This window comes from Coffea arabica, chromosome 6e, assembly GCF_036785885.1.
Source record: "Coffea arabica cultivar ET-39 chromosome 6e, Coffea Arabica ET-39 HiFi, whole genome shotgun sequence".
Classification (NCBI taxonomy): domain Eukaryota; kingdom Viridiplantae; phylum Streptophyta; class Magnoliopsida; order Gentianales; family Rubiaceae; genus Coffea; species Coffea arabica.
In genome coordinates, this window is record NC_092321.1 from 5809538 (window position 1) to 5824853 (window position 15316).

A 15316-nucleotide genomic window follows, 5' to 3' on the forward strand; every position below is an offset into this window, starting at 1 on the left:
ATTCTCGGAGCGATGTTTTGGAAAACCACAAATGTACCCTTTTTTTTGGGTCCCTGGAGAAGCCAATATGCTCACATCACATGGTGACCAGATATCGTTTGCCTGGCCCCGGCGGAACAATGCAGTCCTTATAGTCACAGTTTGATTCGCATCGTACACGTCGTGGGCATGTCTGAAAACTGCAACAAGCAAACTGCATACTCTCTCTCTATTAATCGTTCTTTCTTCTTCCATGCATAATTGGCAGCAGGATTAAGTGGTTACTGCAGCAAGAAAAATTGCAATAAATAATAGCAGCAAATACAAGGACGATGATGTTTCCTGAAGCCATTTCCTACGTAAATATTGAACACCAATGAGGAGTCTGTTTCCACATATAAATACTAATGTCTTCGACGGAGTACGTAATTGATCATCAAAGGCTTTTTAAACTCCTAAAACCTAGGAAAAGACAGAATTTCTAGAATTGAAGTAATTCCCTTGCCGACTCTGAGAGCGACGACAGGTAGTAGGAAACTGACTTAGAACAAGGTACGAAATTTGTCGTTTTGTGATTAGGACTTTGAGGGCCATCACATGAGATGAGATATGAAACAGGAAATGCTGGGCAATCGACTCCATATCTCCAATTCCTTTTGTTACGAATGCCTGTTTCCTTTTGTTTGGTCGATTTCATACTTGCGATTCGAAAACTTGAATTAATTGTTTGTTGACCAATCCAGTTAAACGTTTTATGCTGAAATTTTGATTTTGTTTATTTAATAAGTTTGAGATTGTAGTTGAGTTTGATTTGACTGTCTCAGGGAACTCTATATCAAATCAAGATTTGATTGTTTTAAGAAGCTTTATATCAAATCGAGGTTGCCATTTTTTTATCATCATCGTCATTGTTATTATTATTATCAACTAGAGCCATTTTTTTTTGTAGGTGAGAAAATTTGAAACCAAGGACTTTCACTTATAATTGAAACTTAAGTACTACTTATCCAAAAAAATTTCAAAAAAAAAAAAAGAGCAGAACTATAAGCGAGCAGGCTGGCTTGCAGTTGCCAGTTAGTAACTCGATTGGTCTTTGGAGTCTCGCGAAGTAAATAGACAAACATACGGAGGTCGTGAGACAGAAGGCTTTGTCTGAGCACGTTTTTCTCGTATATAGCGCACCATGAGTCACGTTTCCGATAGCGGCTTAGAGAGTCAGAGAATCCTGGTACGGGGCCTATGAAGTATGAACTTTTGGGCCTCGGCTCCTCATTGGGTTCTCGTCCGTCACCAGTCTCCGTTCACCGCCCCAGCCCCAACGCGACGCTCGCAAAACCCTAGCTTAAACCCTAATCCCGATTAACCAACTTCAAAGTAACACCAGTATATCTTCATTGCAAGCTACGATCTCCCTTTCTCACCAGTGCCTGTTTGGATTAATATTCTTCTGAATCTCTTCATAGGCGGTGGCATCTGAAATTAAAGATAAATTTCATACGACGTGATGACTAATTGCCACCTGATTAATAATAATTTCTATATATTTATTTTAAGGAAATCCCAATCTTTTGTTGAGCTAGCATTTTTGCGATTCTAGTTGAATAATTTGAATTTCTCTTTCTTTGCATTGAGTTTGAGTGGCGAAGCATAAAATTCTTCGAAAAGAGGGGAAAAATATTTTTGAAGTAAATCTTTATTTATTTTTGTTTCTAGTAGTATTATTTAGATTGTAATGATCGGAGAAGCATTTGCTTCTCATGCAAAATATTTTAATAGCTTTTATTGTAATTTTGTGCTTTTGACTCTCTGCTGCAGAAAAAACTTCTGGAGAAAAGCCCCGGAGGGAGCGTAGGAAGGAAGCTCGGTTAGCAAAAAACAAGAGGAAGTTTGATTCATGGGTCCAACATAAAGTAATTTACCAAAAAAAAAATAAAGGAGGGAGAGAGAGAGAGAGAGTATTTGTTTGTTTGAATTATATTTCATTTGTTTTCTGCCTCTTATGTGCATTTTCAGTTAGTGCTGCTTATTGATGCTGTTTCTGTGTCTGTAGCAATCCTCCAAATCAAGGAAAGCTTCGTTGGATTTGAAGCCCGCATTTGGGAGGAAACTGGAAAATGATAACGAGCATTCGCAGAATAAAGGCAATATACTAATGGTCTCGGATGCTGGAATGGACGGTGACTTTGAGGCGCCTTCAATGGCTAGAAAGAAAATAGGGAAAAGTAGAAATTCAAAAACCAAGTTTTCCGAGTATCTTCAGATGGAAACGGGAAGTAGTGGTATGTCAGCAGAGAAGGATTTGATATTGGAAAGAAAACTCGCAAAGAAGCTCATAGTGAAAAATGGAAAATTGGGGGGACTAGATGATGAGATTAATTTGTTGCTTGACGGTATTCCTTCAATTTTTGATTCTATTAAGGGGGGCGATAGAGAGATAAAAAGCCTCGAGAATGGTGGTGCATCGTTTAAGCCAGATAAATGGAACATGTCGGCAGAAGTGGTAGAAAGTGAAATAGAATATGGCAGTGAAGAAATAGAAAATGAAACAGAATCTGTCAGCGAAGAAATCTCTCAGTCAAACAGTGAGGAGGAGGATAATGCACTGGAGCTAATTCCATCAAAAGATTCAAGGAAGGAGAAGAAGAGGACTAGGAAAACGAAATTTGAAGAATATCTTGACATGGAGGAAAAGCAAAAGGGTGTTCTCTCAGCAAACGAGGACGTAGAATTAGAAAGAAAGCTTTCCAAAAAACTCAAGGTCAAAGATGGGAAATTACGTGGAGATGATGATGACTTGAATAACTTATTTGAGGGTATTTCTTCTGCTCTTGATTATTCTGCAGATGTAGTAAGCCAGGGCAATCGTGCTAAGGTCCTTGATAATAGCTCTTTATCAAATAGAAGTGGAATGATGAAGTCAGCAAAGCAAGAACAAGCTAAAAGCATGATTGGGATGTCTCTTGAAGCATCTGAGCGAGTGAAGAATGATGGCTTGGATGTAGTGGCAGAAAGAGTGCCTACAGCGTCTCATGCATTAGGGTTGAATACAAAATATGTGGCTCCCCACCTGAGATCTCGTGCGCGGGATGAATCAGAAGAGTATGCTCAAATTCGTAGACGTGTACGAGGTATAAAATTGGGAAACAGCAGTTCTCTTTGCAATTTAAAGATGGTGTGTGTGTGTGTGAGAGAGAGAGAGAGAGAGAGAGATTTATGATCTTGTGATGCTAATGGCTGATGTCCTAAATGGGTTTCAACTTGTTTTCCAGGTCTCCTAAATAGGCTGTCTGAATCTAATGTGGAATCAATCACAGGGGAAGTATCCACAATTGTCCAGGTAATGCTCTGAACTTTCTTGTTTGCCTTTTGCCTTCTCAAAATGTTGTCTTGGCTGCAAAATTAAGTTTCAACTTTGATATGCATTTCTTTTTTATAGGTTAGTAAGAGAGGACCACGAAATTTATATTTTGTATGAAATTTTGTGGCCAATTGGTTGGCAATATGCAGTGTGTTAATGGAAACTACTTTACTACTTCAGCCTAATATCACGTATGGGTTTTGTTGATCTTGTGATTGCTAGATCGGAAGGTGGTGGGTATAAAATGCGCATTTTTTGGCAACCATTTAGTGAATAGCCTTCAGCTCATCTAGTCTGGCATGTTTTACTTTGTACTTTGCTCTAGATGTTTGAAATGTGACTTTTAAATGTATAGATGCAGTTCGCTGCTGTTATTTCACAAGTGTTAGGGCATACCTAGGTGAAAGGTTTGCTGTCATGTCATGCAACTGCTGTTTTGAGTATGTTAAACTACAGAGTTACATGTATATTTTTGAAATTCAATGTGAGTTGTGTATAATTACCATTAGTGCATATATGCTACTTTTGTTCTGAGATTCTATTGGGGTGCCTTGCTTAAATTTGCCATGACAACTTTCTTGTTTACCTTTAATTGCAGTCCGTTGGTCGAAGTGTTGGATCTCAGATTATTATTGAAGAAGTTCTGGAATCATGTTCTGGTGGTCCTCGTGGCAATGAACAGTTACGTATTTGCGAATATTTGTCCTTAACTTTCTGATGTTTTCTCTTGCCTTAGGTTTTCTCTCTCGTACTGTATGTGCAAGAGACATTTTCTGGCTGCTTGCTTTTCTTTTTTGTTTGTTTTGCAACTTTCATGAACATTTTTTTTGGTAGAAAGCTCCAAAAAACTATCAGGTTCGCCTAAAAAATGTTATAGATATATATAACGTGTTGGTGGCCAATACAGGGAAAATATGAGTAATTATTTCTTCCCTTGATTGAGGGCCAAAAAGCTCAATGCTTCAAGTGATTGGAGATGAGTTGAACCTTTTAACTGAGGAAACTGGCAATGTGCTATTCACAGCATGACTTGTGTATTTAAGTAGAGGGAAGAATATGTCCTGGTTACTGACCTGCATGAAGTGTTTGAATTTTCCTAAATTCATCTCTCGCTCTCTCTCTCTCTCTCTCTCACATGAGCGCATGCGCACACAGTTAGACAACACACGGGCACTGCACTATGTCACTCTTAATTGAAGGATTCACTCAGTGACTTGCATCGCTCACTAGATGTTACCAGTTGCGAGAAGTTTAGATTTAGTTAGATTGGCTCTTAACCCGAAAACCAGAATAATGGAGTTTTCAACAATGCCAGCAGCCTCTAAAACATGATTTGTTTGAGCTGTTGAAGAAATATGTAGTTGGTTGACACAGGGTTTGGTTTTTATCTTAGTATCATCATTTTCCATATTCCTGTGTCCAGGTATGCTGCTACTTTTGCGGCTTTCAGTGCTGGCATGGCCTGTTTGGTTGGGATTGATTTTGGTGCAAAGCTTCTTGCCTCATTGGCCAAATGTTTTGAGGTGAATGACTTGCTCTGAACTTCTTAAGCTGTTGTGTGTTACTAGTATTCAGTTTTTGTCTAATCAACCTTTGGAAAGTCATCAAAGAAAGTCTTTGGTTAGCAACAATATCATCAAAGAAATAACTGACTGAATATATAGAATGTGAAGAGAAAGAAGAGATTACCATTGTAGTGATTAAGATCTAGGGCACCAATTGAGCACGTATAAACAATTAGGCTTTTTGCTTGCTTTTACCACTTATATGTATCTGTAGAATATTTTGGTTTGTATTTCTGCACTTTCAAGAAAATTTTCTTAATTTTTATGTCTGTATCCAGATGGAGTACCTGGAAGAAGACAATCTGTCCTTGAGGAATCTGACTCTTCTGCTTTCCTATCTGTACATATTTGGGGTTTGCACAAGGTCGGGTACTTGCAAAAGCCAAATATTCCACTCTCCCTTGAACCTCTTCTCCGTCATGCTTTACCTGCTTAGAAATAATTGATATTTTCCACTATCTGGTGCTTTTAGGTTATTCCTGTGATTGCCACGGGTCAACAACCAAATTGCAACACACAATCCAGCATGAAATTCTGCTGATTAAAGCTACTGTGTGTGGTTTTTTATTTACTTTTTTATTTATTTATTCTTTTAACTTCTTAATTTTTCTCTGGTGGAAAACAAGAATGTATATCTAGTTAAAAAGGGAAAACAAATCACTTTTGTGTGGAACTACTATGCCCTACACCTTCTAGGGTAATAATTCAAAGCAGAGTTTTTGCCAAATTCTAGTTCCTGCAAATTGCTGAATCTGCTACATTCTGGCCGTCACCATTAGGACTAACACTTTCTTTGTGGTTGAAGGAATTGGTCAAGAATATTAATTTAGTGGATAGCATGTTTCTTTGTTTCATCTTTTTTATTGTATTGATCTCTTGAAGTAACTTTTGTCTTGTTATGTTTCAGTGACTTGGTATATGATTTTATGATAATGCTGAGCAAGCGATTGACAGAGGTTGATGTTTCTACAATCTTGACCATCCTGCAATGTATGCCATCTTCCAGCATATAGTCCTTTAGAAGTAATGCTGTCTAGGTTTGCATTTGATGCTTTAAGAAGTACTAATTGTTTATTAGTAAGATTTTTTTAGGAGCCAGTGTTCCTCTGCCTCGGAGCTGAAGAGAGAGCTAACTTGCATATCTTTGTCCTTACTATGACTGGCTTTTCAACTACAATTATTATTATAATCATTATTACTATGTTAACATGTAATTTAACTTTTGATCTGAGAAACAAAAAAACTATTACCTGCAGGCTTTATTCAAATAATTCTGTTCTTTACAATATGTCAACCCATTGTTACTGAATCCTGAGGTTTTTTAACTTGGCCTTTCAAATTGAGATCTCATTATTTCTTCTTGTCATTGCAAGCAGCTTGTGGGATGAAACTGAGGGCTGATGATCCTGTTGGCATGAAGACCTTTATCCAGAGTGTTCAGCAAAGAGCAAATGAGTTGAAGGCTTCATCTGGAAATGGGCAATCAAATATGAGCGGGAAAAGAGTACTCTTATTATAACCATAAAGAGTGCAGTTGCCTTTAATTTTTACCTCTTTTTTTTTCAATACTTAAACTCTGTCATTGTTGCAGATGGAGTTCATGCTTGAAACTTTGTGTGATATAAAAAACAACAAGAAAAGGCCGAAGGAGGAAACAGTACAGCATACTCGAGTAAAGAAATGGCTGCAGAAGGTATATGCTTAATGACATTTCTGTCCTTTATGGATGGTTGTTCACAAGTATAGCAGTTCTGTGAAATCTGCTCTATACAGTATATCTTTGATCCATCTGAAGAGGTACTTTAGACAAAATGATCATGTTCTTCAACAGGGGCAATAATCACCAGTTTGCTGCCATTTAATACAAGCTATCTGAAGCTTTGATCTGTGTTTCATTCTTTAAAACCTGAACATTTATCACAGTATCTCTTTTGATATACTCATGTGTCATTTGGTACTTGAAAGGTTGAGTTTGTGAACATAGATATATTTTCTTGGTCTTGGCAACTATGTTATCCGCATTCGGGAACGGAGAAGGAGAAGAAGAAGATTGCCTGTTTTCTCATTGTATAGGGATTCTAATTGAGAAGGGCATATTTAATGAGGGTTGCGGGTTTAACAATCTAGTGCTTGTGATTGTGCCGTTAAAATTAAGTCTTCTGTTTTATATATTCACTATAAAGCTTAATTGATTGTTTCAAAAATCATTAAATTCTTGATGCAGGTGAGAGTGGGTGATATACTGATTGGAGGTCTAAAATGGAGCAAGCTTCTTGATCCTGAGAAGAAAGGTCAATGGTGGTTGTCGGGTGATATTGGTTCCACAAGTGACAAAATTGAAGAGGTTGCCAGCAAAATTGACAGGGAAGCTCCAGAGGCCCAGAGAATGCTGCAGCTTGCTGCTGCTCAAAGGATGAACACAGATGCTAGAAGGGCAATTTTTTGTGTAATAATGAGTGGGGAAGACTTCAGAGATGCTTTTGCAAAACTTTTGAGTTTGGATTTACATGGAAAGCAGGTTAGCATCACTTTGTGTTCTTCATTCAATCATACACTGCTCAAGTGATTGGGCAACTTACTCTCCTCTGTCTATGTTTCCAGGATAGAGAGATAATCCGCGTTCTTCTAGAGTGTTGTTTGCAGGAGAAAGTGTTTAATAAGTATTATACTGTTCTTGCTCATAAGTTGTGTAAGCGTGACAAAAACCACAAGTTCACTTTACAGGTAATTAATTTTCCCTTTAGGTCAACAGTGTTGTCTTGCTTAGTTTGCAATTATGAGCTAGGGTGTGGCTGTGTGTAAAATTACCAGTTTTACTTCAATGTTGATTTTTTAAACTGATAATTTCTCATTTCTTTTTTTTTTTTGGCCAATTTTATGGGAAATCAAACTGGGAAACATAAGTAGCAGTTCTTTGCCCGCTACACGTTGAGAATCTCAGGGGACAGAACCCCCCCCCCCCCCCTTTTTCCCCTTTTTTCAGAAAAAATAAAACCTGTGGGTCCCCACCAGTTCAGAAATAGCTCGAGCAATCTTTATCAGTTATGTGAGCCATAAGACGCATCAATCACATGAAATCTGTCCTCCAAACTAGTTTTGTTGATCATTTGTGATAGTGGCTGCAATTTTGAAGATCATGTCATGACAACTGAAAAGTGGTGTCTTACAAATTCTAGGTGTAATTATTGCAAGCATACATGGTGAACATGCATTTCATCCGTATGTTAAATTTATCGTTTGATTTTGGATTTACTTACCTCGTTTTTGATATTGCTCACAGTACTGCCTCTGGGACCATTTCAAAGAACTTGAAACAATGCCACTGATCAGATCAATGCATCTAGCAAAATTTACTGCTGAGCTGGTCGCCTCTTATAGCCTCTCACTTGCAGTATTAAAAGCAGTGGATCTGAGTGATGCTGTGCAATTAACTCCAAAAAGAATCATGCATTTCCGGATGCTATTTGAGGCCATTTTTGAGTTTTCTGATGCACTAGTTTGGAATGCATTTTCGCGTATTGCTGGTACTTCAGAGTATGAATCCCTTCGCACGGGAATCAAATTTTTCATCAGCAAGTACGTTATTAGTAGCCGAAAACCCCTGGAACAGAAATTTAAGATTGCAAAGAAGGCTTTAAAAAATGTGAAAGGGCTTCTTTTGTAAATCTTGGAATTTTGCTTCCTTGCAGCTGAAATTCGTTACAAATGTAATTATGGGGAGTAAATTTGTGCAATTCAGGCGCATGTAGTTCTGGTCTGCTTTGAGTGATGCAGGACAGGATAGCGTCATGCTTACTCGATTTTCTATATTCGCATCTTTCCGCTGTTATCCTCTCATTGGCTTAGATTACTTGGGGGTTAACAAAGCATTTGCCAGTATTAGTAATATCCTGATGGTGAGGATGCATTAGAATTGGCTTCCCTTGTTCCCTCAAAGGAAGAAGAAATAAGTCCTTTGCTTTCTTCCCTCGATCGGGTGTCCGTTGACAGTGTCTTAACAGCAATTTATATGAAATATTTATAATACCATCCCTCTGTCTAGGAAGTAGGAACCCCGAGCATTAAGACGACCAGGGAGCTCTAGAACTACGTGAACCAAAGGGTGAGGTCCATCTTATACACAAAATGGAGCGTGAAAAAAGCTTCGCCTCCTTTAACAAGCTAAGAGAAGCTAGCAAAGATAAATGTGGAACGGTAATATATAGTGGGCAATGGATGCAGCAAATGACTGACAAGCAATATAATTCCATCTCAGGGCTTAAAAATTCAGTTTGTAAACTAGCATCCACCTTGACATTAACAGGACATGGGAGGTTAAGGTAGAATTTCCTCGAAGAGAACTAATAAACTGAAAACCATTGGGCAGACACAATTCCGTCCAATATTCTCACAATAGAAGATCAAGAGCAATGGTGCATTACTAAGGCTGCTGATTTTGATTCAACTCCACTTTCACTGCCACCCACTTGTCATCACTGTAGGGCAATATGGAGGCACCCTCAGGAATTTCCATGGGTGATCCACGGGGAAAAACTAAAATCTTGGTGCGACGGGTATTACCTCCAGCTGGTTTTGCAGCATCAGATTCCGCAGACACAGAAGGCATAGAACATGAAGATGGGGTATTGAGTGATGCAGAGGAAGGATAGGATATTTCAGGCCGAGATTCATGCATGTTTTCTGTTGGAGAACATCTGTACCTTTTAGCATTTGTCTCTTCCCCTGGAGAAAGAATAGCAGCTAACATAATGATCAATGAACATTTTAAGCATCAAGCTAATTGCTAGATAATTCTGCTACCTCACTGAATTCTAGAACAAAAGAAAATCCAAGATTCTACCATATAATAAATTTTAAATTTCAAAATGATGCAAATGAGAGTGATTGTTCAATCTACTACCCAAATACTCAAAAGTCCTTTTTCAAGGAGTAACAGGTCTAGGAATTGCAAGGGATTGGAAGGGGGTATAGTCGAGGCATGCAGGCGACAAGAGCAGGAAAGAAGAGAGGCTGCTCTAGAAGTTGTTCTAGATATCAGACAGCCAAAGCTGTGGTAGACCAAAGCCAAGCAAGCTTATTGCTATAGAATTGCAAAAGTTCTATAGGATATATAGACCAGGCAAAATGTTTTAGACTCCGCCAATTTTCATTCATAGGTATGCCATGTAATGAGGTGAGTCACTCATCAGCAAAGTTTTCTTCTAGCTTAGTTGGGGATCTAGAGTGGGAAGTTAAACTTCCCCCTGAGGCTTAGGAAGTTAGCACAGGCAGATGTACGGGGCATTTGCACTGTTATATAATTTATCTTGTGAGACCAAATTTTTGATATATGTGTGCATGTGTGTGTGAATGACAGTTACCATTTTGACCCAAAAAAAAAAAGTATCAAGGAGCTGCAAATTCTCTAGGCTTAAACACACATTTAACAGATAAAAAGGACAAATAAGCAATAGCAAAACACATCTAATTATACACCTTGTGGACTGACTTGGAGATGGTCAAGAACATAGGACAAAAATCCTTCAAAAAGCAGGCTAGACACCAATGCACTTAAAACCTCCATCAGCTATCAAAGGTGAAAAGCCACAAAGGAGAGAATAGACATGCATTTAATTTAATTAACCCTGAGTCTACAAGTCTCAAACAATGGGGGCAACCCCATCTTATTCCTCGTGCTTTCTGAAGCTAAATTTTACTCTGTTAAAGGAAATTAACTTTCTTAAACATTGCTACAGACTGTTTCTGACTTCATTGACAATTCCATCATTTTCTGTCAAAATTGGCTGCGGTTGAATTTCATTATGTGCCTAATTTTTTATTTTATTCAGAATAATATTGCCTTTATTTCGAATGATTTATTGACTTATTTATTCAATTGAGTTCTACTTCCATTAGACGAGAATCTGTAGCAATATTGAGGTAATGTTTTAGGACCATAACCATCGAAAAAATTAATGTATGAAAAGTGCTTCAAAATAAAGAATGTTCTTGCAGGACGGTTACTAAGTTTTATATCACGCATCTACTGTTTGATTGACAAAATAGAAGAAGTGAACTCCCAACATTACCAATCCAGCAAAATGTTTACCCAAAGAAGTGGTGGAAATATAGTATCAAAAGTCATAGAAAGTCACCTTTAACTGCAGCATCCAAGTTCTCCTTAACTGTAGGTATGGGCTTCGGCTGGATATTCTGCTGCAAATCATTACCAACAACAGAGTCCACACTCGAATCAAATAACTCTGAGTATTCCTTCCTTTCACTACCAGATGTAACTACACTAGATTTTCCATCCATTTTGCCTGAAAAGAGGGATAAGTCATTAATGTCAAAAAGTTAAGTACAGAATACCTCATGTTTAAAGAGTAATAGGGAACAGAACATAACACTATACATCTAATACAGAGATGGAACAAATCAAGCAATATTAAGAAGACCATCACTGTCTCACCAACTGCTACTCCCATGTGATATTCTTCAGTGGTTTCTGCTCCTATGTTTGGCTGGCACTTGTCATTAATGGCAGGTTCCAAGCTAAGAGAGGGGACCTCCAAAATATCCTTTGTGCTGCAACCAAGTGGGAGATTATTAACTGTTGTACCTGCAATCAAATGTAAAAGATAAACTAATTTAAAAAACAATGAATGACTTAATGGCTGTGCAACAACCCCTAAATGTCGAATGCACTGGTTTCACGGAACGTTGGATTGGTTGCACAGTCTAACATGGCACTTCATTCCTGTATCTACTTCCTCATAAATCAACAGGCCAGGGCTCTTCCATGCACTATGTTTTTTGCTAATAATATTAACTTAGCTATATAAGAGAACAAATTACAGAATACTTAATAGAGTTTATCAGATGTGATTCCCAAACCCTAATTGTAATGAGTCACGTGGTCTAAATTTGATGCCTAGAACTTGTACTACTCTTTTCATTTCTGCTTTACCTTTTTCATTATGGCCTTATTGTTCTACACAACAGCTTGATTCAGAGCATCAAATAAGAACCTTGTTAAAACCCAATTATTCTGACGTTCTTAAAAAGTCAGAAATTGCAGTGCCAACTTTTCCATCCATTTGTTAATGAAAGACAAACTATTAGGCCCATAATTTTTTTCCCCTCTGCTGTCCAATTGCAAGTTCCAAGATAACTTTACCTTTAGAAATTGGCAAAGCAAGACACCAGGAATCTCCTACAACCCATGTGTATCCATTAGCATAATTATAGTGCTTCTTTGGACATATAGGTATATTGACAAACTAAAAAGGGTGATGTCTTTATATCATTGTGATTTTATCAAAGCAAAATAAAATATCGATAGAGCTCGCTATCTTTTTCCCGTAAAAAATTACAAAGCTCAAATATATTAGGCACATAGTAGCAATTTTTTATTTCTTTGCACTGTAACTCAAGAATTGCTGAACACCAAGTCCATTAAATGCTTTAGGAGTACTCAAATCAATTGCTCTCTATCAATTGACAATAAAGTTCCTTACGCTCCATAAGACTGTTGTAAGCCACCTTAGCAGCACTCATCTCTGACTGCTTCTTGGTTTTGCATTCTCGACCTTGATAAGTTTCACCTCCAACTTCAACGGTGGATACAAAAGTCGGCATGTGAGATGGACCAGTTTTTACTGTGCAATATGATGGAAAGTAAAATCCCTCTTTTTGGGCCAATTCTTGTAATAAAGTCTTGTATAGGCCTTCATCCTGTGATCATTTTAGAAACATATGACCACATTAGGCAAGAACATGACAAAGAAAGCACCAAAAAATGTGATGAAGAAAACATTCTTACAAATTTAGAAAGGCTATTAGCAGACTAACCTCCTGAATTTCACCAAGAGATAATGACTCCAAAGCAACTTTTGCAGCTGCATATTCAGCATCTTTCAATGTAGGATAACATTCTAGAGTTTGGTAAGTTCTTCCATCAATCGTCACGCTAGCCCTAAATAGACGTGCATGAGGAGGACCATCAAACTCAAGAGAATACTCAGGAAGAGCAAGACTTTTCTTCTGTGCATAATGCTGCAACCGACTCTTGTAGACATGCAGCAAGTCTGAAAGAGATGATGATAGCCATCAACAGGAAGATCATACGCACATGAGTAACTTATCATGGATTTCCTGAGAAGATGAATCTACAAGCCAAAGAAGACAGACATGACACAACTACACATGGACTAAGCACCGTTGCAATAAGTATACTACAACACCATTGAGGATATGACAACATAAACTAGTCATCATGGGCATACAGAAAACAATGCCTCCATATCACTTTTTAGCAGCTCTAGGATATAATCTTGTTTAGTTAAGCTGTTCAAAATAGGCATCATAAAGAACATTAAAGTAAGGAATAAATCCAACATATTTGCTGACCTTTGGCCCTACTTTCATCCTTGTGAGCCAGGGGTGTTTCATTGACCGGACTCATTGCAACATTTCCTCCAACCTTTTGATGCAAGTTATCATTCTTTGCATGTCTAACATCCACAATACTGCTGGATGCCGCAAAACCTGTGGAATTCAATATAAAGTCCGTGAAACATATCTAGTTCCAATACTGAAGCTGAAACTACTTATATTCCCTTGAAAATGCATCTCAATTTCTTACTTGAATTTGACTAATAGAAGTGTTAATTGACTATGTTTAAGGCTGTGTGCAATAACAACATAGAGCTAAGAGCAAGACAACAAAGAAATGCTGTCATTTTTTGAGCAGATAACAAAGTAATAAAGAGTTACACACAAATCATTTAAATATATTATGTTAGTAACAAGCAATTACAAGATAAAGTATGTCATGTCATGAGTTTCCATAACTTAAATCAAAACACAAAACAAGCAAATTATTTACTAGTACCAAATTTAAGGTAGATGTATTCTAATAATTAGAAGTATAATTTATTATTGCCCAAAAACCTCAGAACTTGGAGGATTCGTGTATTTAACTGAAATTAAAAAAAAAAATCAGGCTGACTTGCTCGGAGAGTTACTAGCAGTTATACGTCGAATTCAATTAGTTTGAGCTGAATTGAGACTTCTAGCAGTGGTTCTGTATACACCGAGTTGGCACAAAAATCTACGACGTACCAGAATATAATCATACACCACAATCTTATACACCCTATGTGGACGCGTAAATCAGAGCGCCAGTTAGACGGTTATATGCATGCACTGGAAAATTTTAAAAAAAAAAAATTTTTTTGGCCGTAAAAAGGCAACCAAATTTAAGATGCAACAACTAAAGCTGAAAGTACAAACGGAAAATGCATCCGCAAAACTAGTGAATCAAATGAAGATTAATATAATTCAACATCAAAAGATGTATAAAAAGGGGACGCATTTGGGTAAACTTGCGTGAAATTGAGGATGAAAGAGAAGAAAAACATCGTATCGTACCCGGAGAAAGAGAAAGAGAAAGAGGAGGAGGAGGAGAGGTGACGGAGATAGGGGAGGCAGAGAAGTGGTCGTAAGCAAGCTTGGCAGCGACATTTTGAGAGTCTTTTGATGATTTGCACTGATTGAGGGGCGATTCGAAGGACATTCCGGCGACGGTGACAGTGGTGGTGAAGCGAGGGCAGTGATCGGGTCCATCCTTCACCGTTGTATAAACTGGTAATTCCCAAGCATGCTGGTGGCAAAGTTCTTGTAACTTCGACTTAAACATCTCTGTTTCTTTCTTTTTTTTCGGTTTAATTTCTGTTCCTCTGTGAGGTTGTTCTGTAAATGAATCTTTTTTTTTTTTCCTTATTAAGTTTTGGTACAGAGTAGGAGGAGGAGGAGCGAGGCTGAGGAAATCCGAAGCAGAGTTTAGTCGAGAAGCAGACAAAGGAGAATCGCGCTCTGTTTGTTTTTGAGTGTTAGTTCTGGGTTTATTTCATGGAAGTGTTGTCTTTTTTTTTTCTTTTTTTTTGGGGGGGGGGGGGGTGGGGGGGGGGTGGTAACGTAAATTGCGTTTGGCTGAAGGAGGAGGGATTTTGGAGGGGATTCTAGAGACACCTGATTTTATTTATTTATTTATTTATTGAAGCCACAAGATACATCTGATCAGTGATCTGTACCGGTATATATGGAGGACGCGGGACTGGAGCGGTTGTCAGAACAATCGCTCCGGAAGGTGTAATAATATAACAACAACGAGTAACAATAGAACAATATTTTTGTGGGTCCCATACGACGTGAAAATCGAGTTACAAGACGTGATCTGAACCGCACAAATTTTTGAAACCTCATCCAGGCCGTGAAATGCCTGGGACGGTTGTCTCTGACAACCGTCCAGGCCCCTCGTCCATATATGGATCCCTAACCTATCTTACCCGCTGACTTATTATTTTTTTATTTTTTATTTTTTATTTTTTGGATACTAATGACGCCGTGTCTTGTAAATATAATATAAGAA

The 15316-nt window shown here is 37.9% G+C and overlaps 2 protein-coding genes across 5 annotated transcripts; one reads left to right on the forward strand and one right to left on the reverse strand.

Annotated features, from left to right (window-relative positions):
- The first annotated feature begins 1053 nt into the window (after positions 1 to 1053).
- LOC140003827 (uncharacterized) lies at positions 1054 to 8702 on the forward strand. 3 transcript variants are annotated; one of them, XM_072054754.1, is made up of 13 exons: positions 1055 to 1480; positions 1795 to 1889; positions 2030 to 3107; positions 3249 to 3316; positions 3936 to 4018; positions 4761 to 4860; positions 5181 to 5266; positions 5810 to 5892; positions 6279 to 6406; positions 6494 to 6595; positions 7127 to 7420; positions 7504 to 7626; positions 8183 to 8702. In XM_072054754.1, exons 3-13 carry the CDS (start codon positions 2132 to 2134, stop codon positions 8564 to 8566), a joined length of 2427 nt encoding a protein of 808 aa, XP_071910855.1. In that variant the 5' UTR covers positions 1055 to 1480; positions 1795 to 1889; positions 2030 to 2131; the 3' UTR covers positions 8567 to 8702. The 3 variants fall into 3 exon arrangements, with proteins under 3 accessions (XP_071910857.1, XP_071910855.1, XP_071910856.1); XM_072054755.1 differs by having other exon boundaries at positions 1055 to 1362; XM_072054756.1 differs by lacking the exon at positions 7504 to 7626 and having other exon boundaries at positions 1054 to 1889.
- Positions 8703 to 9118: 416 nt separating this feature from the next.
- On the reverse strand, positions 9119 to 14827 carry LOC113691751 (double-stranded RNA-binding protein 1-like). Of its 2 annotated transcripts, none has more exons than XM_072054757.1 (7): positions 14317 to 14827; positions 13294 to 13431; positions 12736 to 12971; positions 12402 to 12618; positions 11354 to 11503; positions 11037 to 11204; positions 9119 to 9642 (listed from the first exon to the last, which is right to left on the reverse strand). In XM_072054757.1, the coding sequence occupies exons 1-7, from the start codon at positions 14582 to 14584 to the stop codon at positions 9323 to 9325; spliced, it is 1497 nt and encodes a 498-aa protein (XP_071910858.1). In that variant the 5' UTR covers positions 14585 to 14827; the 3' UTR covers positions 9119 to 9322. The 2 variants fall into 2 exon arrangements, with proteins under 2 accessions (XP_071910858.1, XP_027065850.2); XM_027210049.2 differs by having other exon boundaries at positions 9119 to 9624; positions 14317 to 14824.
- Positions 14828 to 15316: the final 489 nt, after the last annotated feature.